The following is a 24,065-nucleotide window of genomic DNA, read 5'->3' on the forward strand; positions in this document are numbered from 1 at the left end:
ACAGTGACCCAGGCAATCAGGTTTGACTTCTTTGCTTGTGTTCAACATTCCTATTGCCATGCCTCCTGAAGAAAATCCTTTAGTTCAATTAAAGTGGATGACCCGCTCTCTTTCTGTGCTTTCCCCAGCCCCAACTCAGGCATTTCACGGCTTGGAGTACATCATCTTCACACCAAGTTGTAAGACTTTCGGATCACTGCCCAGCAAATTGGTCTCTTAAAAGGAATTACCATAGTTGGACCTAAAGCAATAACCTCTTGCCCCACAAAAAAGATCCTCCCCATGCAGTCCCCGGGCCCAGCATCATGTTAGGAGTAGTGGCAGTTAGCCCCTTCCCGACCCCAATGCATAGATCATCACAGTAGATACCACCACTAGGACGCTGGGTAAACATACTGGGGGCTCATATCAGTCCAAGAGGCAGAAATGGAAATTCAAAATGCTCTCCCAGCAACACAAACTGACAGAATTCCCTGATAGGGAGATACAAGTCATGCTGAAGGACACCCTCCAAACTTCTGTGTCAAATGTCTGAGGTTTCATAGCAGGGCCCCTGTTTTTATCCCCTTACTGTAAGGGGCATGATATCCAAGATAGCGCGTATGCTACTACCTTTCTTGGGGGGGCAAAAAAGGAATGTTAGTACTATACTTTAATTCTCGACATTGTGGCAAACTATATCATGACCTTAAAGAGCATGAGTCATCTCCTGGATAAGGTAATTTAAATGAGCTCAGTGACTTTAAGAGGCGGGGGTTCTAAGGCAGAGTTGTCACTGACACATTAGAGTACCCTAATTTAATAATTTCCAGAACCCACTGATCTGAAGTAAACTCCCTCTAACGGACCCAAAAACTCTAACAACCGGTCTTTGTAACCAAAAGTTACATAAAAAGCGCATAGAGCCAGCATTATTAAAAGATTTGTATCTGCTTTATCATGTCTAACCAAATTTTCTAATTGAACTGAAAGTGGTCTCCACATGATTGAGTAATTACTGGAAGACTCACTTTTCTCTGGTTTTGGGGAGGCACTGTTCAACTTGGCTACTCTCTGGTTCATGTCCTTCTCTCACTCTCTACCTTCCTCCCTCACTCTCTTCCTCTTCATCTCTCTCTCTCCCTCTCTTTGGTTTAGCCAGAAAAACCCCTTGTTACAACTCTTTTTACTCAGAGGATTTCTGCAAGGGCTTCTCCTTGTTTTCAGGATCCGTGGTCGCTTGCTTTTAACCCATATTTTTCCTTGGCCTTCATCCCCTCTGCAGTCTTTGTCCCAACTTCCCAGTATCTTGCTTGCCTCTTGTGGCTTGGGTCGACTCTCTTGTGGGTTCTGCCTAATTCCTCTCTCTCTTGCTTGGCAGTCTATCTTTTGGTTTCTTTCCCAGAGGTTCCAGTTGGTCGCCAGCACTTTTTACATCATTGCCCTCATTTAATCTCCTCAATCTACACAACACACTGCCGCCTCCTGCTCCATTGCCGATTGGCAGTTGAGGCTGCATCTCCATCTACCAGATGCACCTTGGATACTCCCAGCTGGGGTAACACCCAGCCCTGATTTCCCCAGGCCAAAAACAGGCAGATCATCAAGGGACACCACCTGGCTCTCACAGGATTCTGCCCTGCGCCTACTACGCCACTTTCTCCAATCAGCTATCTTAGATATGAATCTAGAGGGTCTGAGGGCAAGACCCACTCTATCCAACAGCCTGGACCTACATGGGGTTGGTCCCGCAATACATGTTCCGACTATGTCTCAGCCAAGGACTCAATTTCTTCTGCCCATCACTTGGACCAGTCACAAATGGTAGTCCCATAATCTGTGTCCTTTCTTACCTGCGGGTCCGGGGTAAAGACCCCTTTTGGTAAAAGAAACGTCTGGCACAACTCCGCTGCGAAGCGACCTGCCACTACTTTTCAATCGGCCATTAACATCATCACAGTCTGTACAGGGAACACATGTTGGAAAAGTAACCACATTTCAGCAGAGTAAATGACTTCCGTGAGGAGTAGACTACACAGCACTTGCCTGTGGTTTAACTATTGCAGCTATTCATCTGTGAGCATATAAGAGTGATTCTTGCTATTCAACTAGAGATTGATGACATTACCCTATGCTGTTTCAAATCATATGATTTTAAGCAAGCTTGCCTTTACATGGACACGCCCACAATTATGAAATGTGAGGTATTGTCCATGCAGTCTTGCGAAAGGGGTATTTTCTATTCAACTCACTTGTCCCTACAGAGCACAGTCCTCTATTTCCCCGTTGGTAAATATATTCTTCTCTTGCCACCAACATTCAAAGCTTTTACAACAAATTCAGGGCATAAGTGGTGATTGTGGCATGGGCATTCGTTTGTCTTTTGTTGTTGTTTAACAACTTTATTTATAACCGGTTAAAGCAAGATACATGTATGAAGATAGATAAGTGAGTTATGGTAATTGTCTCAGTTTATCCCTTATATTCCCATCCCTCCCACCAGGTTCGTTCTCCGGGAGTTTCCCTGTCTCAGCAGCCCCGCCAACACGAGGGATGAAGTCTCTATGGTCTTAAAAAGCGTCTCGCCAGCTGTGGTTGAAGGGTTAGTGCCGGGTACTGGCTATTAAATTCCAAGATCGGGGCTCAGCAATTTGCAAAGTGGTGTAGTGCTCCTTCTTTTGCCGCTGTGACTTTTCTTTCGACCACTAGGATCTCCCAGACCTTGATCCACCACATGGGCATGAGGGGGCCATCCTGTGTTTTCCATTTGCGGGCAGACGTAGCTGGGTGAATAATGTAGCGGTCATACCCGCTTTTGGATAGCACTCCAACCATGCTGCTCCCAGAAGGATCACCTCAGGGTTCATGGGCAATTTGCAACAGGTTATTGCTTCAATGGCTTGTTGCACCTCCTCCCAGAAAGCCTGCGCCTTCGGGCACTCACACCACATATGGAAGAAGGTCCCACGAGCACCACACGGCCTCCAGCAATTCGGATCCAGGGACTTCTGAAAGTGGTGCAGGCATTGCAGGGGGTACTACTATAGGTGGAGTAGTTTGAGTGCACATTCCTTGTTAGTTATGCATCTGAAGGCAGAGTTGTTTCTAGACCAGATGTTCACCCATGTTTGAACATCTATGAGATGCCTTAGATCAGCTTTGCAGCAAGACATATACGTAGGCTTAGCTGTCAGCATGTCGGCTTGCAATAGTATATAAAGCTTAGTGATCAGCCTGCGGCGCAGGTCTTCCTTTAGGGCGTGTTCTAGAGAATGTAGCTCCCATGTAGCTCCCTCGTGGCTCCCTGTCTAACCACTGGCTGCGAGATCCAGTGACGGATCTGGGCATATGTAAATCTATCTGTTTCCACTAGGCAGAAGCGTCGCTTGCAATCCTTGAAGAAGAGTGGGGCGCCATTCTCGAATAGTTGCGAGAGAGTACAGAGCCACACTCTCACCCCCACCCCTCCTGAGCACAGCCACCAAAGCTCTCTGAGTCCATACCCGGAGAAAAGTCTGGGTTCCGGAGGACTGGGGAAAGCAGACCCAATCCCTTGGGGAGCCTCTTTGTTCGCAGTGCCCAAGGCCAAGCCCAAGAGTTCAGGGTGGTTCTAGTGGATGATAAAATTGTCAGCCATAGGTGGCACCGTGCCCGATATGTGTCGCAGGGAACCTGCGGGGGCGGGGGTGCTTTTGGCTTGTTCAATGCACATCAATTTTGGGGGGTTTGCATGCACAATATAGGCAATGGCATTTGTTAGTTGGACCGCTATATAGTAATTATAGAGATTAGGTAGACCATGATTTCTTGCTGCATAGAAAAAGAAGTGGACCTGCGTAATCACTTCAGGTATGTCTGCTGTCGGGAACCCCTTCGGCCTCACAATCTGTAGGGTGAGGTCCAGTAGGAGTAAAGACGTGTCGCAGTCAGGGAGGAGGGTTTGGAAGAGGTTGCTGATGTATGCCGGCAGGGCCTCATCAGGGATAGAGGCTGGCACCACTCTGATTCAGATGTTATTCCTACTGGCCTGTTTTCCAAGTCCTCCTGTTTGCGTTTCATACCCTCGCTGTCTTCTTCCAGAGTTTAGAGTTTCCGTTGCAAGTTTGCGAGCTGTGTCGAGTGGTCTAGGACCTGCTCCTCCGTTTCACCGACCCTGCGCTCCACTTCCTCCATTCGTTTGTCCAACCCTTCTATTGTGGCCGTCACCTCCGTCATGCAGCTAAGGAATTCCAACTTGATGTCCACTAGGAGGACTTGTATATCGTCCTTTGTGGCCCACTGGCCCGTGGACCTCTCGGTTGAAGTGGCTTGTGCACTTTCCTGGACATCTCCTGCATTTGCAGCATACTGTCAATGTCTGCTTAATTTGAAGGCTTCTGTTTAACCATCTTGGTTAGAAAGGTTGTGGCTGAGCAGGAGAGGTGGTTTGAATTGCTTAAGGCCTCCGGCCCGTGTCCGAGTATCGACTCCCACCACAGCCTGTGTTGCGGGCTGCCTTGCTGCGGCCCGTGACTGTGTGTATCGGTTTGCGGCTCCTGGCCTCGGTCTTCCTGGTGCTGCTCCCGGAGTCGTGGCTGTCCTGCAGTGCCTTTTGCTAGTGCTCTTCGGTATGGGGGATGCGGTTCTTGAGTCTCAGGGCCTGCTTATGGCCAAGTCTTGCTTTGGGCTTGGGGCACAGGTATGCCTGGCGTACCCCTCGTGACCCCTGTGCTCAGAGACAGGAGGGGGAGAGGAGGAATGTAGAGAGGCAGAGGAGCGAGCAACCGGGTCTCCCACTCCCCCAGTTCCATGCCTGCTGAAGGGGGCCTTTATGACGGGACCCCCAGTGATTCAGTGGTTCCCTCACTGCGCTGCAGCCTTGTGGCGATAGATCCGGTTTCTGGAGGGCCATGTTCAAGAGGGCCGAATTGGTAGGCAGAGTGGCTGTGCAGGGGGTACTGCTGTGGCTGCCCTGTGCTGTTCAATTGGTTATACAATGGCCTGTTGTGGGGAAGAGAGGTTCCTCACCTTCTTCTGCTTCTGGCTGGCTGTCGGGGAAGACCTGCACGCTCATGGAGCCTCTGCTACCCCTGAGGACTGGTCTTGCTGGGTCTCTGCTTGTCCTCCCACAGCTGCTGCCTTAGATGTTCGCTGGGGAGGCTCAGTGTGGTGTTGTCTGGCTCCCGGGGCAATGTACCTCACCGCGGGGGCCCCACTTTCTCTGTGGGCCGGTAGGTGGGCGATGGGCTGGTCGCATCTCTGCTGTAGTGAGGCTCTCCAATCCTGTGGGAGCCCCTGCCGGCTCCTGCTGCAGCTATTCCCGCCATCAATTCGCTGGTATGCTGTTGGCTGTTGGGAGCTGCCTCTCGGCTATTTTTTCGCCTCCGGACGATCAGGTGATGCTGACCCGGCCACCCCTTGTCTCCTCGTGGCTGGGATGCCTCATCACTGCTCCCCCCGGCCCTCCACCTGCAGTTCAGGATGACCGGACCGCTTCAGCGGCTGGGTTGCTGCTGGTCCGGGAGAGTGGGTGCAAGGGGGGGTTGGGGTGGGCCCGGCTATGGCTCCTCCATTCCCTCTCTCAGTGCGCTCGGGGCCCCGCCATCTTTGGCTGTCGGGTGGCTTTCACTGGCGCCTCTTCTGCTGCCGTGTTTCTTGGTTGCTGCACTTCGGTTTTGCCCTTGATTCTGCCGAACACTTCCAGGGCAGTTCCGCCACCAGCAGCTTGTCTCCGTGCCTTTTGTTGTGCTTTATTGTGGGCGCATTCCGGCGGGAACTCGGGCGTCCCACAGAGGCTTTCAAAGAGGCCACCGGATTGCCGGCACCTCAATCCATGTCCACAACACCTTTTTTAAAGAAGGTTTTATTTCATCCACAGCTGGTTTAGCTGCTTTATAGCTGTAATTAAGCCATTACCTTGCAGAGGGCTGTTTAGAAAGCACATAGACTGAGAAATCCCATGGGGTGTGTGTTTGGGTGTGAAGGGGCACAGAATGGGTAGGTTGCAGACAGATCAATCAATCCGGTGAAAATGTATCTTATTATAAGGGGGTGCCGTCGCTCAAAGATGTAGCCCAAAATATTGTGTCTGCCCAATATACATATGTTGAGTTTCAAATTGTGTAGGGTTTGCTACAGCAGCCGGCAGATTAGTACAAATGGGTGTGTCGCTCATTGTGTTGAAAGTACCAATAAAATGTCATTGTATTTGAAGTTTTTTGCAATTGTTTATTTGTTACATTTCTTAGTGTTTGCTTCAAAACATAATAAGCATCAAATTCACAATTAATTGTTCCTTTTCCATACATTGCACCCAAGTCATGTATTGATGATTGGTTTTTCGTTGTGAGACAAAACGCTCTTAAATGAAGCAAAAGCTTAACCTCTTATATTAACCTCTACACGTGTTTCACCACATCCATCTCGTGGATCACCAGGAGATCGTAATATGAATAATTTATCTCAAAGTGATCCACTTTTGTAATTTCATCATATTCTATAAGTGGGGTTTCTTGGATTACTATGAGACTTTCTTAGTTTCAAGTTTCCTTCCTGGAAATTAAAGTAACTGGATGTGAGCCGTACTATTGGGAAATGTGAGTCCTATGTGCGCCACCATAACATCAATCTGGCTGGGAAACCTGTAAATACTTCACCTAGTTACATAGCGCAATTTCCCAATTCTATCTGGAGGAATTATTTTTCAAGAATCAGGATGAATTTATTAGGCACTAACGAAATCCTCAGGGCTAGACAAAAGGTTCCTAGAGAGGAAAGGTTGTGTAGACTATGTAAAGGTATTCAGATTGAAACACTGCAGCACTGGATTTTAGACTGAGAATTTAATTGACCTAAGATGCACTTGTTTGGAGAAATTCTTGGAGGATTTTATTATTTTAAATACAGAGTCAATTCGTAAGTTAATACTTGAAAAAGCCAATGTGGGTGTTAAAATAAATGTAATAAGATTTTTAAAGAAAGCTTTTACCTTAATTGAGACTACATGAATTGCATTTATTATGATAAACCTGTTGGACTATTAGTTGACTACATTATAATGTATTGATTTTTATAACTTTGTAGAATGGTTTGGTTTGTGAGAAGTTCATTTTAACCATAACACAACAAAATAAAAAACCTTTAGCGAGCCTGTAAGCAGATCCATGGATAAACCCAGCCATCAGTGAAGTCTAGTCGTTGCAGACTGAAGGATCCGAGATACTCTGAATTCTCTCACTTTGAGGTACTAAGGCCACTTTAAAGGCTTCTGATCAGTTTCGATCTAGGTAAACCCTGTTGGATAGCACCACAGGGTTGAGTCCTCTTTGGTTGATAATAAAATGCAATTGCTGGGGAGCAGAACCAAAATACCGGGGTCGGTTCTAAGTCAGCATGGGCATAATTTACCTTTACACAGCAAAGTCCAACACAGAGGCTTCCAGTCCTCTTGTGGGCTCAAGCACGCCAAAAGTTTGGAATGTGAAGCGGATTCAGGTGTGGGGTTAGCATTCACCACTTGGTACCAGCCCAGAAGCTTGCAAAGATGTAGTAAACTCGTCTTGCTCTCTGAGGCGGTGCCACACTCACCTGACACTTTCTGCCTTCCGACCAGAGGCTCTGTGTGCCCATCACAGTCTGCAGCATGACGCTCAATTTCCTCTACAGCAAATCCCTGTCCACACAGTGGGCACTGGACCTCGGCTATGCTGGGCTCGACATCTGTCACTGCTGGCTCCAAGTCAGACATTGTTGGTTCCACTTCTGCCATGATGGGCTCCATACTCTTGGGCTCTTCTGCCAGGACACCAGGGCCACTCTAAGGAAAGGAATAAGAAATCATTGTGAACTTTTTTTTTTATGATGTCCACCATCATGGAGTGATCTTGCAATAACTCGACTTGTACACAACTGTGCACATTTTCTGCTACTAACACAAAAGTAAATGTTTATGAATTTAACAATATATCTGAATTAATATTGTTCACTGATTTTCAGTCAAAACAACAGAACTGGGCATGGGTTTGAACCACAAGTGTACTATAGCCCTTAGTGGCACCTTTTTATGATATTAAGCTATGTCTGGTGAATGGACTTGTGCAGTGTTGAACTGTGGCTACTCCCAGAACTGGAACCATGGCTGTTCCACAGGCCTAAGCGACAGCTGTTTAATGTTTAGGATACACTGCCCTTTAAAGAGAATGTGATTTATTTGCTCTAGTACAGAGGTCTGCAACCTTTGGCTCTCCAAATGTTTTGGAGTACATCTGTCTTGGCCAGCATAGTCATTGGTGAGGGATCATGGGTGTCATAGTGCAAAACACCTGACGAGCCACAGGATGAAGAAATCTGCTCTATTACCTACATGTAAGCTGTTCCATAAATAGGAATTGCAGCTGTTCCATGGGCTGGATTTATGGCAGGTCCTTTTGCCAGAAGCACAAATGTTCCATAGGCCAGAGCCATGAACATTCTGTGACCTGCAGCGGTTTCCTGAGCCACAACCGTGGCCATTTCCCAGTTTCAGGTTGTGTTTGTTCCCTATGATGGAGCTACTTCACTGTGACCTGGATCAGCAGTTTAGAGAGGATTAACACCATGGCCTGCTTCCCGAGTCCCCTCTAGTCTACACCAGAGAAACAGACTATGAGAAGACTTGTTTTAGCTGGGAGGACATTACAAATGAAATGCCTCAAATTCAATAGAGACTCTATTTTTCTCAATTACATGTCTGTATCCTAGCAAAGTCTTTAAAGCAATGACTTCGCACCACTCACTTTCAACGGTAAAGTACCATCCAAGTGTTCCAGGTCCAGGAAATTCCTAGCCAGTGATTCTTAATGCTAATCTTTGGAGATGTCCAAATAAGAGTAAGGGCCCAGTACAAGTGTACCCAAGGGGCACAAAACCTTAAAAAAGCGGCCTTGTCTTGATAAGGCCACACTAACCTTTTGAGACCCTTGGTTTCACAGATATCCCACTTTAAGATTTAGACAGATACAAAACGAAATGGAGTTTGGCACCCACCTGCCCTAACCGGGCTATCAAAGAGGCTTTGATTGGACCCAGCAATGGGGGTGAGAACTATAGGAACATTATGTAGTACTATGGCATATTGAATGTTGCTAGGGGTAGAACTCCAATAAATGTGTAACCTCAATTCTTGTGATGTGATTGAATGCAGGTCATCGATAGCTCTGGGTGGGTGGAGTTCCTGGTTTAGCTGCAACTACAGGCACAAGAAAGACAATGTTTTGGAAAATTATTATGCAGTTTGCAGAACTCTGGGGGCTACAAACAGTTCTGTTGCATTGAGTCAGTGTAGATGTATACTGGGTGCAAGGACAGCATAGTCAGTGGGCCTCTGACTTGTCATCATGCTCAACATTCTGATGGTTCAATGGTTGATCACTGTATAATCACAACCAGGTCACAGACATGTTAAGAAGAGGGTCCAGACCCTTGCCTTGCAACATTTCTTTATTGCTGTTGTATGAACTTTTTTTTAAATCCAGGTGGTGGCTTACTGGAGTTAATATAGTGGGCATCTGTTATTCTACTGATGCCATAGCAATGCACTGCTTCACTTGCAGCCATGACGGATTGAATGAGCTCAGTCCTCATAAGGTGCCATCATGCAGTACATGTCCTGTAGTCACCAAACAAACTGCAGCTGCTCTCCTTTAAATGCGAATGGCACATTGTGCAATGGTGCAGGTGCATCCAAGATCTCCCAAATGGTCAGCAAACACTAGCCTGCGCCTCCTGCCATGGATTTTGGAATTTCAATCAGCTACTGTGTCGTCACGCCCTGACAGTCACAAATTATGCAAATCATGAAGAGGGGCTATGGGTAAACTCTCTTTTGAGGTGCAGAGATGAACAGCATTTCACCTGGAAGATACTCCACATAAAATTAAAGTCTACCCAAACTTTTTTTTCTCTTCATCATGAATCGTGTGTCTCTCTGTGCGACTTAGGTTCAAACCTGGTCTGGAGGCAAGTCCTTCCCTCACTCAGTTGATGTTGAGCGGGGCTACAGGTGAAAGAAAGAAACAACACTTAATGTAAACCTAAAGGCAGACTAAAGGGGCACATGGATACTGCTAAAACACACCCGGCATTGAGTAAGAGGGAAGAGAAAGAACTAGTGAGAATTCTAAAAGAGAGGTTCCTGATGACCAAGGGAGTAGAAAAGAGTCTCAGTGGCAATGTTTTGCTCGCTGCTGCTGGTTCAGGGACACTAAGTCCCTTACCCACCTTCTCACAGGTTCTCACCTGAAACGGGGAGCGGCTCTCATCCAATGGAATGTCTCTTCTCTCAGCGTCTGTGTCGCTGGCCAGGCTGGGCTGCGTCTCTGTAAATATAAGGCAGGTGTTTTATATGTAGAACGGTTGACAAAGCCCCAAAAGCTTTCCTCTGTAACCCATACCGGCATGCATGAATTCCTTCTGCAATTCCATAAAGAAGAAACGCCCCAGCTCGGCATTGCGTGCAGATATGATAATGCTCATGCTACATATTATTTCAATTAAAGAGCCGGCCACCGATTACATGCCGGGGAACCCCCAGGGTAAACAAGCTATTCAGGCACTTTTTACTGAGGACTCGAGCCCTTTACAGAGGTGAACACCCGGGGACAACGCAGATATACAAGCACGTCTCAGGTAAGAACTTTAATTTCCCTTAAAAGGGATAAACCACATGAAAAGGCCGAAAGCAGGGAGAGGAAATCACCAGGAAACGTGCATTGTGCACATGCTGCCAAAACAGGAACTTTACAGTAAAGGCCGTTGTGCCATTGGGAATGCTTACTACAAACACAGGCCAAATGCACCCTGCGCACAAGGACAGAGCAGGAGCACAAGGAATGACAGGCTAGATTGGGCCAGACCACAACTGTACACAAGCACATCCAACATTTTCTGCAAAATGGCTGCGTCCACCAAAGCCGACCCTGGCGAATTGGGGGGTAAACTTGCACCTCACTGCTAACATTTCACGAACAAGGAGCAGGTGACCTGCATCAAACTCACAGCCCCCCCCCCCCACACCCCCCCCCCCCCCAATGATCCTTGACTGCGCCCGGCTGGAATGCATCAGACATTCAACAGCTGGAGACACATCTCCTGAATGCAGCTTTTAATTAGATATCCAGGCAATGCCAAGTCAGGGCACGAGCGCCAGTGGGGAGTGCAGGGCCCCAGCAGAAGTCTCACATGGACGCAGCAGGCAGCTGCGCAGGACGCAGGGCTCGATTACATTTGAGCACAGCTGGCATAGTACACCCAAAACCAAATAAAGGGCATCCTACTGAGTAGATGAAGAGCCGAGACAGAGAGGGAGGACCTCATTCTACCAAAAGCAATCGCCTAAGACATTGATAGAGAGACCTCATTTCTGCACATGGCCTGTCCCGTTCAACCGTGCCCAGCCCAAATGGGTCCAATTTCCCTAATCGCCTTCTGTTTGTGTGGAGATAATTGCACCCTATGGAAATATAGCGGGGAAGCCATCAACACCATGTTTGCCGTCATTATCAGCCCGGGAGTGAGGTTCATCCATTTCGTTCTGGCAAAAATAAACAGTAATTCTAATATGTTGGCTGAATCCAGTTTGGAGAAAGGTGGGAATGCAGCCCACGTTTAGGAGTAAAAAAAAACTTCAGCCAACCAGAGTATGGGTCTTACCTGGACAGACTGTCAAATCCTCCTCCTCCTCCTGCTGCTGCTGCTGCTCCTCCTCCTCCTCCTCCTCCTGCTCCTCCCCCTCCTCCTCCTTCTCTTCTTCTTCTTGTTCCTGGGTGCGAACTAGCTCTTGGCTTTCCTGAACTTCACCACTCAAGGCTGAGTCACTAAAAAAAAACGGAATAATCAGGAGGGCAGCACCAACGAGGTACACCACACCAAGGGATGTGAAAGTGTGCGAGTTCCATGTAATGATTGTAAAGCCTTGGAACGAAACCCATTTTACTAATGGAGGTGGACATTGTTTGTTTAGTTAATTATTGGGAAGTGGGGTGTTAGTTAGCCTGCTGTTTTCTCTCTGCGGACATCAGGGGGAGGAAAGAAATAGTAACCCCCCAAAAAAGTTGTTTCCAGCCATGGTATCTGCATTAGGCTTCCCATTGGACGGCATGTTTATGTCAATGTCAAGCAGGGTTTTTTTTACCACTGATGTTAAGCTGCCATTCTCCCTTTAAATAACACTGCGTCCATCAACGGCTCCAGGTCCCCACATGCCAATCATAGCCATATGCAATATTTTACATACTTTGTTTGAAACGTGCACACACAAAAGAAGATTTAGAAAGGCATACACAGGTTGTGAAGGCTGATAAATGGAAACAGGCTGGAGATACAGCTGTGGTACACAAAACACTGGGGGAAAGGCAATCTCAGTCTCAACAAAGGGAAGTCAAAGAAAACAATCAAAGGCGAGGAGTAAAATACAGGTACCTATATTGACGTTCAGTTTTGGGGAGAGGAGCAGATCGTAATGCGATTTTGCTGCACCTCTCACACTGAGCTGAGTGCAAAACGTAATGAGCACTACCTCCTCCCCCATCCGCACAGGTGGCAGAATTTCAAGTGCAGAGATGTTCTATTCTATGTGGGATATTGGCGTTTTGCACAAGAAAAAATTCAATTTCATGGGATATTACGTAAATGCAGTCTGCCATGAAATGGAAGGCGGCATTTACGATTCGTTTTCTGAAAGGATGAACATTTCTGAGGGAAGTCCAGGTTTATATAATGTACATTTCTTTCACAAAAAGAATCACTATTACAGGGCCCCTTAACACGTATGTCTATAGGTAAGTAGCCCTCTCCCTGTAGTATATGGGCGCAAACCAAATGAGTGACGATAAGTTAATGTGGATGAAGAAGGATTTCCCTGCGGAAGAAGGATTACTAAAGTGTATCAGTAGGGAGAGCTCCAGGGTACGAAGAGCACTCAGTATCCACAATCTCACTTATGATTAGTTTGTAATTAGATGCAAGTTTCTTTCCCTGCGGGTGCTAAAAGCAAAAAACAAAATGTAACAAGTGTTTCCCTCCCAGCTGTAGAATGAAATATGGCATCACTTACCCAAGACAGTGGGCAGCCCTTCTGCAACCTGAACACACTAATTTGAATGAGTGGCAAATAACCTCACTGTGCGTCTGACAATCACTGTAGTCACTTGACGCTTAAATGGGGAAGAATTGTGCAAGCAAATAGGGATGCTCGAGGGGCAACAGATTACATGAGTGGAAGTGTGGGGGTGGTCTGGAAAGGTCCCAATGAGAAAGAGGCTCTCACGTTGCACGTGCCATATTGGTCACTGAGGGAACAGCGAAGTTGGCACGATGTTGCAATTTTACATGCATCTAGCGCAGTTAATGAGAATGGGATATGTGTTACTTTTAGTGTTATCTTGTGTTTAAGTTGATACATATAGATTGGCACTATGGGTATGGTGTGCCACAAAGAGCCTAGAAGCTTGGCAATGAGATTTCCATAATGTGCATGCGAGAAAGGGGATTTGTCACGAAAAAACCACTGTGAAGAGGACACAGTAGGTTTAAAACATGCATGCACTGACATGCAGACATGGGTCTCAAGGAACATATGTTTGGGGAGCATGGTGGGAATGTACAAATCTGTATGCTGTGTGCTTTTTTATAGTTTGGCCAGGCCCTGCAGCCAGGGTTTTGTTAGGTGAACTCTGTGTTACTGGGAAAACTGGTTTTCCTGTTTTGGAGGCTGAGGGAATTCAATGAGTAATTGCAACATTATCAGATGGTCAGTTACAGCCAACCTGTGTTTTTATGACTAAGTGCATGGAAGCTCATTATTTATTGTTCCCGGGGAATCCGGCCATCTGTACGTGGCTGAGTAATAAACCTGGGGTGAAGAGACACCTAAGGGCAGAGTTGACCAATACTTTACGGGTTTCGATTATTTTCTTAGAAGGTGTCCGGAAGCCATGCCTGTTGAATTGGTAGTCGTTTAAATTAGAGTGTTCCAAGGACAACAGCAAGTCGGGGTAGGTGAAATAGTTATCGCGAGTTCAAAGGGAACCTGGTTATTCTTCCCCCTCCCCACATTATTTGAAATGTCCTTGCCAACCATGTGCCTCACGTCTGGGTTTAGAAGGTCCCAGGCCGGCTGGAACTTGTAATGAATTATGCTTGTGTTTAACTATGTGATGCCCTACCACAGACAAATCCCAAAAAGGGATGTGCTGTAAAAATGAGCCAAGGATGTTAGTTTGATTCAATGTGACCAATGAGAATGTGGGAATTAGAGAAGATTGGATTTCTTTTGTATAGGTTTGACCAATCACGTGTGGGGGGGATGATTTGTAATAAAATGTGTGTGAGTGTTTTAACTGTCGTAAAATGTATATAATTTGAAGTGTTTGTTTTGTTCAGTTTGACCATACGGCATCATCTAGTTCCTCCGGCCGACTGCACAAAAAACTTGCTTTGCGGACAAACATGCACTTGCTTGTTAAGTGGTGGGCCTGCTTTGGGTTAAGGTGATTAGAGGCCCATTCACACAGAAGCTACAGCGCATCTACACAAGCATCTGTTGGGACACGAGTTCCAACTCCCCTTATTCAGGGAAACAAAATAGGTTACTCACATCGGCACATATATTGTACCTCTCCTCTTAGTTCTCCAACAAAAGTCCCTTTGTACACATGGGGCTTGGGTGGGGCCCAGTGCATGTGATTCAAAACAAAAGGCGTACCAAGTGAAGGGAGCCTGAGAATTCACGGTTAGGGCTGAGTCTGAGTACTTATTACACATACTGTTTTTTCTTCCACCTATTTGTTAGTAAGCCCTCCAGATAAGGTGCATATCTGGCCTTTTTACGCACTTAAGTCTTGTCAATACGGCACTTTTCTTTTTCCTATTCGTATCCATTACGAGGCTATCCTTGGCAGCACCCCCATAAATCATGGAGTTTAAGGCTGACATCGAACTGGGTTGAGTCACAATCTGTTTATTTAACACTTTCCTGCGTTGGTTATTTCAAGTAGTGAATACTTTAGAGTCTGTCAAGTGTAACACTTGGAAATAAATTAGTGTGTGTTTTTCACTTTGCTTTGGCACTTTAGGACGTTTCATTAGAATTGGCATTCTTATTGAGCCTGATTTGGAAGATTGGTGTAGTACAATTTAAACATATGTTTGCATGCTTTCTAGTAAGGGCTGCATTTTTGTGTTTATTGCCACTGTTTTCATTGGTTTTAATAGAAACTGCTATGCTGAAGTATAATTTTTTTCAAGTTTACTAGGGATTTGCATAGGCCTTTCATACTATGTTTTCTCTTTATCTCAAAAGCACACCAATGGCATTTAATGGCTTGAGGTTTTTATGAGTTTTAGTTTTATAAGAGCATCTGAGCAGGAAGCCGTTTGACATTTCTCATTACAAAAGGCTTTTGATATTAAATTAGTAGATATGTTTAGTATAGTTTTAAAATATTGCAAGTGTCTGCATATGTGCCGTGAGTGCATGCATTCAAGGGCACATTCACTTGTTAGTCCCAGCAGAGCGAGCAAGGAACGGCTGGATGCGTGTTCTGAACGGGATATACTTTTAATATCCCACCGTCCCCTGCACTGAGCAGGTATAATTCATATAGATAGGGAGGGTGAAAACCTACCAGCAATTCTTTGATTGCCTTTTATATGCATTTATTGGGTCATTAGCAGTCCTTCCCCCCCATTAGGACTAGTGAGTAGGTTTTAAATGAAACCAGGTCAACACTTCCCAACATTGCTGTATATATTATTAGTAGGATTGACTGTACTAGTACTTCTCAACAGCTTTGCTATATATTTAGGCAGAGTACCCTAGCTGCTCAGCAAAGCTGCCATATGGGACAATGTGAACTATTCGCAGCAGGGCTAAAGCACATTTAGTGGCATCATAACCAGAGCTCTTAGCAAGACTGCTATGTTTTAGAACAGTACCTGAATGTTTCTACAGTGGCTCTGTAAGGACGCAGCACCAACATGTGTTTGCAGTTTCAGTATGTAGCTAAAGCACTGAAGAGAAACAGTCTCTATGCTCTCCCCTCTATTTTCCTGAGGTGGTGGACAGTGTGAGAAACATTGCATTGCTGTGGTAGGCTTCAAGCCATCCTGCTCTCAGTATTGTGCTTTTCCTAACCTCTGATTCTCCCATGTCTGACTATTGTGTGACACTGCCAAATTTCTAGTTCCTCTATTAATCTCCTGCTTCATGTGTAGGATAGTTCATGGAAAGAGGCATGGTGCTTGGGACAAGCCAGTTATGTCAGGTAAGCCATGCATGGGAATGCTGATGCCCCAACCCTACGAGCCTTGCAGAGCCAAAAGCGTGTCAGGAAACTAGTGGGTTGATAAACCTGCCACACAGATCAATGTTTCAGATGCGAGTTCCAACCCGGTCAACAGCTCGATGAGCTCATGCATCTGCATGCAGTGACATGCGTTTAAGATGGAGATAAACGGTTTGAATTGTAGCAGAACAGACTTAGCTTTCCGCAGGGTAAATGTTTGATGGTTCAGAGCTCGCACATCTCATCAGTGTTGCCACACCTGGCCTTCAGTGCAGGTAAAGCATTTGCATGGAAACAAGTTCAGCATCTGCTGATAGGCAACTCTAAATCTGCAAAATCCAAATTTAAGTTCCAAAAGCAAGTTGGCATACATTTAAAAGGAATCACCCCCTAATTTTAAAAACTGAAAAGAACAAGTTACTCTCTTACCTGGTAACGTTCTTTCGATGGGATGGTCCGACGACGTATTCCATATCTATGACAGGTAATCACCACAGCTGTGCTGCTTCGGAAAAGTTTCAGCGTCCTGCGTCGATGACATCGATACGCTGTCCTCGAGGGCCTCCGTCAAGCCGATGTCACCGGATGTTATAAGTAGGACGCACGACGCCCGTAGCCTCAGTTGTAGTTTTTTTCCCCAGAACGTGTGACACCAATCTACTGCCAGTATGACCACAGAAAACCTTGCGGAAATGTAAGCTGCAATTGCATAAGAAATTCGGTAGCGGGGCAGGTAGGGAGGGAGCGATATGGAATACGTCGTCGGACCATCCCATCGAAAAAACGTTACCAGGTATGAGAGTAACTTGTTCTTCGAGGGGATTGGGTCCTCCGACGATTCCATATCTATGACAGACTCCCAAAGCAGTACCAACGTATGGAGGAGGGAAAAAGAATTTAGAATATAGAAATTTAGAATGCCCAATCAAATTGCAGAGTAAAGGACCGCCTTGCCAAAGGCCAGATCCTGGCCATGGATAGAATCTAGGGAGTAGTGTCTTACAAAAGTATGGACCGAAGCCCAAGTGACTGCTTCACGGATGTTACGAATAGGAACACCCCTCTGCAGGGCAGTAGAGGCAGCCATACCCCTAGGAGAATGGGCACGTAAACCAACCGGAGGGTCCTTACCCGCCAAGCGGTAACATTCAGAAATTGCCAAGATAATCCATCTAGACAAATTCTGCTTAGTAACAGCTTGTCAAAAACGCGTTACAGCGTAACCAATAAAGAGCTAATCGTCCACTCTGACCCGGGACATGCGTGAAATGTACAAACCTAAAGCTCTCCTAGGATCCAACCTATGGAGCCTCTCATCGTCCTTACCAGGAATGCAGAGGAGGATAGAATGCCGGAAGAATGACCTTCTGGCTTAAATGAAATTCCGATACAACTTTCGGAAGAAACCAAGTACGGACTCTAAGGACAACCCTGTCCTTATGAAACACCGTGAAGGGTGGCTTAACAGAAAGTGCCTGCAACTCACTCTGTGAGCGGAAGTAACCGCAACTAAAAATACAGTTTTAAGGGTGAACAGTCTCAAAGGACAGGAATGTAACGGCTCAAATGGAGCACCCATTAGGAATTTTAGAACAAGGTTCAAATCCCAACCGGGCACCTGGAAAGGTGACGGTGGAAACACATTAGTGAGCCCTTTCAAAAACTGAGAAATTAAAGTAATTTTGAAATACAAACACTCTCCAACCGCGAACCTCGGGTACTTCCTGTGCTTGGGATGGATCGGCACATGAAAGTAAGCGTCCTTGAGGTCGAGAGACACCAACCAGTCCTGAAGTTGAAGGGCCTGGAGGACTTGAGAAAGAGTAACCATCTTGAACTTGTCCTTCCTGAGGAGCGTGTTCAAAGCGCGCAAGTCCATGATGGGTCTCAATCCTCCGTCTTTCTTCGAAATCAAAAAATAAGGGGAATACCATCCCTTCTTCCTCTCCGCTACAGGCACCAGTTCTATGGCACCTTTCTCCAGCAGGGCTTGTATTTCCTGCGCAAGGAGCGGATCCAGACTCTTCAAAGAGAGATTCCCTGGTGGATTGTCGTGAGGCCTCTGCCGGAAAGGAAGACAGTAGCCATGGGCTATGATCTCCAGAACCCACACATTTGAAGTAGTGGCACGCAACTCTACAAGATGCTGCGCCAGCCTTCCCCCAACCGGCGAACCATGAGACATGGCCTCATGACTGAGCTGAAGCAGCTGCGGCATTGCCTGAGGGTAAAGAGGCAACTGCCCGAGCGGCCTTGGCACCGCAAGTACCTTGCCTTTCACCTCTGGTACTCCTACCGGGCCCCTTTGACTTGCAGCTCCTCTCAATCTACTAAAGGATGAGTAATATCGAAAGGAACCCCCCCCCATTGCTGTCCCCTAGGACGAAAAGGCGGAGGTTGGCAAACTGCAGCGCTCAACGACTTCGCTGCAGCTTTGGAGGTCTGCAGCCTCTCAAGGCTCTCGTCAGCCTTGCTGCCAAAAAGATGTTCACCATCAAAGGGCATGTTGAGGAGCCGGCTTTGCACACCAGGAGCAAACCCAGATTTCCGCAACCAAGCAAATCTGCGTATTACGGTGCTCGCCGCCATGGACCGGCTGACGCAATCTGCCATGTCCAGACCCGACCGAACAGATTCACACATGGCATCCTTGCCATCCTGAATATCCCCTTCAGGAATACGTATCCCCTTCAGGAATACGTTCAGCTGCCAAAGAGAGACAGTTCCACAAAGTATGAGTGAAACGTGCTAAGGCACAGATGGAGTTGGCTGCCTGTAAAGCCATACCCCCTGAAGAAAACACTTTCTTCGCCCAGCCATCAAAACGCTTGTCGTCCCTATCAGGAGGTATGGTGGGGTACGACGCCTGTTTTGCCGGGGCCGTAGCCGCCTGCATCACCAAACTCTCCGGAGTGGGGTGCGTAGTCAAGTAGCTGGGGTCGCTACTGGCTGGACGATATTTCTTCGGCAAGGACTTGCTCACTGCCGGGAGACTCTCCAGAGCAGTCCAGGCCGCTGCCATCCTTCTCTGCAAGGCCATATGGAATGGCAGTACCGGGTCAGTTGGTGGACCTTGGTCAAGGATACCCATCAGGTCATCCTGCAGAAAATCCACTGGTGGCGCAGACCACCTCAAGTATTCCGTTACCCTCGACATAAGGCGCCGGTATGAAGACTCAGCGTGGGTGCCAGGCTCAGGCATTCCGAAGTCCACCTCCGGAGAGGTGTCCCAACACTGGCGTCGTGCAACGACTGCCGCAGGTCTTCAAGCTGGCTATGACCAGACAAAATCTCGCCAGGTACCTCAGCAGCAACCAAACCTCCTTCCTCAGACCCTTCCTCCACCTCAGAAATATAATCCATAGGTTGGAATGGGGGCACAGAAAAAGGGATAAAGACATTTTTAGACTTGACCAGAGCCTTTCTAGGGGGATCCACCGTGCCTCGAAAGGCGTCTATGGAATTGGCATCGACGTCGAGCGTGGCGCTGACGGCTTCGAAACAGTCCTCGAGGGCAGAGCCCCGGGCGTGTCCTTCGACGGCTTCCTCGGAGGTGGAGCCTCAAGTGAGTCCCTCGACGACCTCGGCGCCGAAGGCGTTGATGTCTACTTCTTCGAAGACCTCACAGGCTCCAACGGTCTCGAGGGCGTCGAAGACCGGGACCTGGAGCGGGCAGGTCTAGAGCGATCCGCCTTATCCGATCGAGACCTCGAAGGTGCTCGATGATCGCGCCGACCACCCGAGCCCGAAGGCGTGTGGGTGGTGGCTCTAACACGTTCACGGCCAACGTCCTTCAACAGCGCGGACAGAACGGAGCCCTGCGACTGAAAAATCGCCATCATCTACTGCCGAAATGAATCCCATTCCGCAGGAGTGGAATGCTTGCTGCGACAAGCTACCCGCCGACGGGCGGAGTCCTCAGACGAGGACGGGGAAGGGGATCGGTGACGGCGCTTCCGTGAGTGCATCGAAGAAGGAATGGCGGCACCTATTACGGGACCGAGACCCCTCGGACCGACGACGACGACGATGCAGAGAGTCGCCCCTCGAATCGTCAGATGAAAGCCCAGCGGATCTCGACTTCTGGGGCTTGGCTACCTTAACAACAAAGCTTCTTCTTACGCTCCCGCAAGTCCTTCGACATAAGCGACTGGCAGTCTACACAATCATCCATGTCGTGACCCTCACCGAGGCACCAAAGGCAGGTGTTGTGCGAGTCCGTCAACGACATCTTGGACCCGCAATCCCAACACTTCTTAAAACCCAGCCGCGGGGTGGAAGAAGCCGAAGACATCATGGAAATCTTCACAACGAACAGGTTCGAAGAACTGAAAGAACAGAACTCAGAAGAACCAAGGCGCGCCGAGATCTCCGAAGCTAACACGTTCACGGAAAAAACAGAACTGAGGCTACAGGCGTCGTGCGTCCTACTTATAACATCCGGTGACGTTGGCTCGACGGAGGCCCTCGAGGACAGCGTATCGACGTCATTGACGCATAAAATTTTCTGAAGCAGCACAGCTGTGGTGATTACCTGTCATAGATATGGAATACGTCGGAGGACCCAATCCCCTCGAACTATATGTATAGATGGAAAATGCATTTTCAGCTTGTAGCACTTATTATTGCTATGCCAAATTCCAAATAAAAAGGAGAGGAACAGCAATCACGAACCTAGGAGACACAGGACAGTAAAGGGCTGAAGTTGGGGCAGACAGAAAGAGAACAAAATGGAAAGGAGGGAGAGCCAAAGTAATACAATGTGAGAGAAAACTGAGGAATTAGCACAAGCGAGAGGCAAAGAAGTTGCAGCAATCGAGACCGCAAGACAGAGGAGAGAAACAGCAATCATAATATTCCAAGACAGGATATGCAGAACGATGCAGAGCAAGAGACCAGAACAACAAGAAGCATGAAACCAAAGTGGGAAACAGGGAAACAAAGTAGCAACAGGAAGGGTAGAGCCAAAACATGATGAAGAGGCAAAAAGGCGCCAACAGCCAGACAGGAAAGGCATAGTAGTGATGCTGGTAGAGAAAGGGACTTTATTTATGAATATCCATATGGCTTTGTAGCTATAGTAATTTCTTAAGAGGCTGTGTCCTAATGTCATGAAGATGCAGCTGGATAGCACACACCTACAAGTTATTGCGCGAGAGAGCATTTTCCACAAGTGTAATAAATTATTTGAAGCCTGATGCCATGAAATACAACTATATTGTTTCTAGTGTTTTCCAAACGTTTAACTTCATGCACACATTGGATGGATGTCCAAAACCTTTTACTCTCTTCAAAGCTGAACACTCATATTTACTCTCTTGAATTTGTATTTACTCTTCAAATCTCAAAGTAGGGAGTAAAATACTCCCACCTCAAAATCCTATCTGGTGCACTGTTTTTAGTATTTTTCCAGCATGCATGACTGGACTCGTGTACCTTGTGGTTTGGGTACTTTTTCTGCCATACAGTGTTTTGAATATAGGATTCAAGTATGGATCAGAAGAGACAACGGCACAAATAATTGATTTTGTATTATTTCATTTTAGATGTCTCATCTAACACATCGTAAAGACAGGCATGCTCTTTACCTTATATATGTAAGAGTTATTTTGGATTCACTTGAATATGTAGTATTAGAGGGTTCAGGAGTCTGTTTTTTTATGTTGTTCACAGATTTATCCCTGATGGACTAGTAGGTCTGAAACACATTGGCCATGTTTTGTCTTCCTTCATTCTATTTATGAAGCTGTTGTTTCATTAAAAGAATGTTGTGAATAATGTGACAGGTCAAAAGGAGGTCTGTAACACAGATACTGTGTTCTAGTATTTTTATTTATCTTGGCCTTCAAAAAGGACTAGACTTTACTTGAAGCCCTACACAATAACAGAAATAAGTAAAAGAGTGCTTGTCAGAATGTTTAAACATAAATGAATGCCTTCATTTTGGAATCCTACTCTAAACTAGTCCCTTTCCCTACCTATAAAAAGACATGATTTTGGGAACTGGCCATTAAAAGGGATGGCTGCAGGCTTCTGAACCCAAACCCAGTGTCTCTTTGCCATAACTAAAACAACTCACCTTGGAGCCTTAGGCAGCCCTCCTGGACTCCTAAGAACGCTCTGCCGCCCAGGAACGCTTCATTGTCACCACAAGTAAGTTACTTAGGCTAGACCTTGTATAGAATAGCAGCACACCTCTACTACCTCTCACCCTTTTTTTCTTAAATGTATATTTACCTACCTATCTCACCTGATTTCTAGGGCCATCTTATGTGCTCATGACTGCTGGTCTGACCTTTCCACGCATCCCATTGGGATTGCTAGTGAACCTACATGAAGCAAAATCTTGGGTCCACAAATACAGATTTTTCTGATAAGCACCTATGCTCCTGTGCTGGTAGGCTCTTTTTCCTTAACTTATAAATATGTTCTTTAACTAAAGTACTGTAACATCCCTGATCTGGATCCTCTAACTTTCCTTTGTAGATCCAAGGCGCCACTATTGTGGATGAATACACATGCCACTCTTTACTATGTGTATCCTTTAGACACAAACAGGGTAAGAATGACATTATCCTTCCTTTTGCAAAACTGATATAAGTATTCCTTAATCATCTTTATCTTTATGAATCAACAACCTCTTAAGATATTATCTGTTATATCATGATGATCCCATGAATGACTGTTTCTCCAAACTTATGATGGTCTATTCAAAATGCCTGTGGGAAATTTTGCTAAATAGATTGATTTATGCCATTATTGAATGTTGATATGTACACTCTTCAAATCAGTTGATTTCTAATCACATACATGTTTGATTGTTTTTTGATTAGATTGAAAAAATCCGAAATTGTATTGGCCCCTGAAGAAGAGAGCACATCTCATAACGCGTTGGGCAGATTACCCTCTTGTGAATAATAAATATATTCTGCACTAAATCAGATAACTTGTTCTTACTACTTATGCGCTTTTTCATAAATGTGTGCTACGAAAATAACCTTCAAAAGAACTTTTTACAATGTATAAAATCATTACCTGAAAATGTTTGGCTGCCTTAGCCTTTAATAGTGTGCAGGGGACGGGAGTTCCCTAATTGGGAACTTATCTTTTTTCCTCTCTTTACCATATGCCAATGCCTACGTTTTCAGTTTCAGGCATACAGTTTTGTGTTGTGCTGGAGTGCCATCCCTGGGACACCAGGCAGGCCTCTTTGCTTCTCTTTCAAATCTATGTTACTCTCAGTATTTAACCCTTCAGGGAGACTTTTGTTTTTCTTGCTCCCTATGCTGGGGTCCTCTCAGTCTCTTCTCCACTCTGGGTGTCTTTCCACTTTTCCCCACTCTGACTCTGGGGCTTTCCTCCTTCTCACTCGCCACTCTGGGGTTTCTTACTTCTTTCCCCCCAATGGGGTTCTACTTTTCCCCACCCCCCAATCTGGGGGTTCTTCCTTCTCTTTGTGGTTACTTTTTTTTCTCACTCCCCACTCTGGGATTGTCCATTCTTTTCCCACTTCAGGGTTTGTTTATTTTTCTCTCCCCAATCTGGGGATTCCCATTCTCTCACACTCCAGGTTTCTTCTCTCTCGTGACTGCCTTGCCGCCCTCCTCCTGTTCCAGTGGAGTCATTGCATACCTGTTTGCAATGAACGTTGCTGCTCGAGAGATATGTGGAGTCTGCCCGGGCCTACTCTAATCACACAGCTGCTTATGTGACTCGTCAATGCGACTGTGTCAACAACCCATGCCTCCTGCCTCCTCGGGGTGGGCACCGGTAGACAGTTTCTCA

General features: G+C 46.5%; 1 protein-coding gene across 2 annotated transcripts in view; it reads right to left on the reverse strand.

Annotated features, from left to right (window-relative positions):
• UIMC1 (ubiquitin interaction motif containing 1) overlaps nt 1-24,065 on the reverse strand; it is an 814,141-nt gene that overhangs the window by 172,864 nt on the left and 617,212 nt on the right. For both annotated transcript variants that reach the window (XM_069651488.1, XM_069651487.1), the window contains 3 exons: nt 11,647-11,810; nt 10,234-10,313; nt 7,546-7,774 (listed from right to left, as the gene is read on the reverse strand). In XM_069651488.1, coding sequence (XP_069507589.1) covers nt 7,546-7,774; nt 10,234-10,313; nt 11,647-11,810 — 473 coding nt within the window. The remainder of the gene's footprint in view (nt 1-7,545; nt 7,775-10,233; nt 10,314-11,646; nt 11,811-24,065) is intronic.

Source organism: Ambystoma mexicanum, chromosome 3p, assembly GCF_040938575.1.
Source record: "Ambystoma mexicanum isolate Mex_15411 chromosome 3p, UKY_AmexF1_1, whole genome shotgun sequence".
NCBI classification, from domain to species: domain Eukaryota; kingdom Metazoa; phylum Chordata; class Amphibia; order Caudata; family Ambystomatidae; genus Ambystoma; species Ambystoma mexicanum.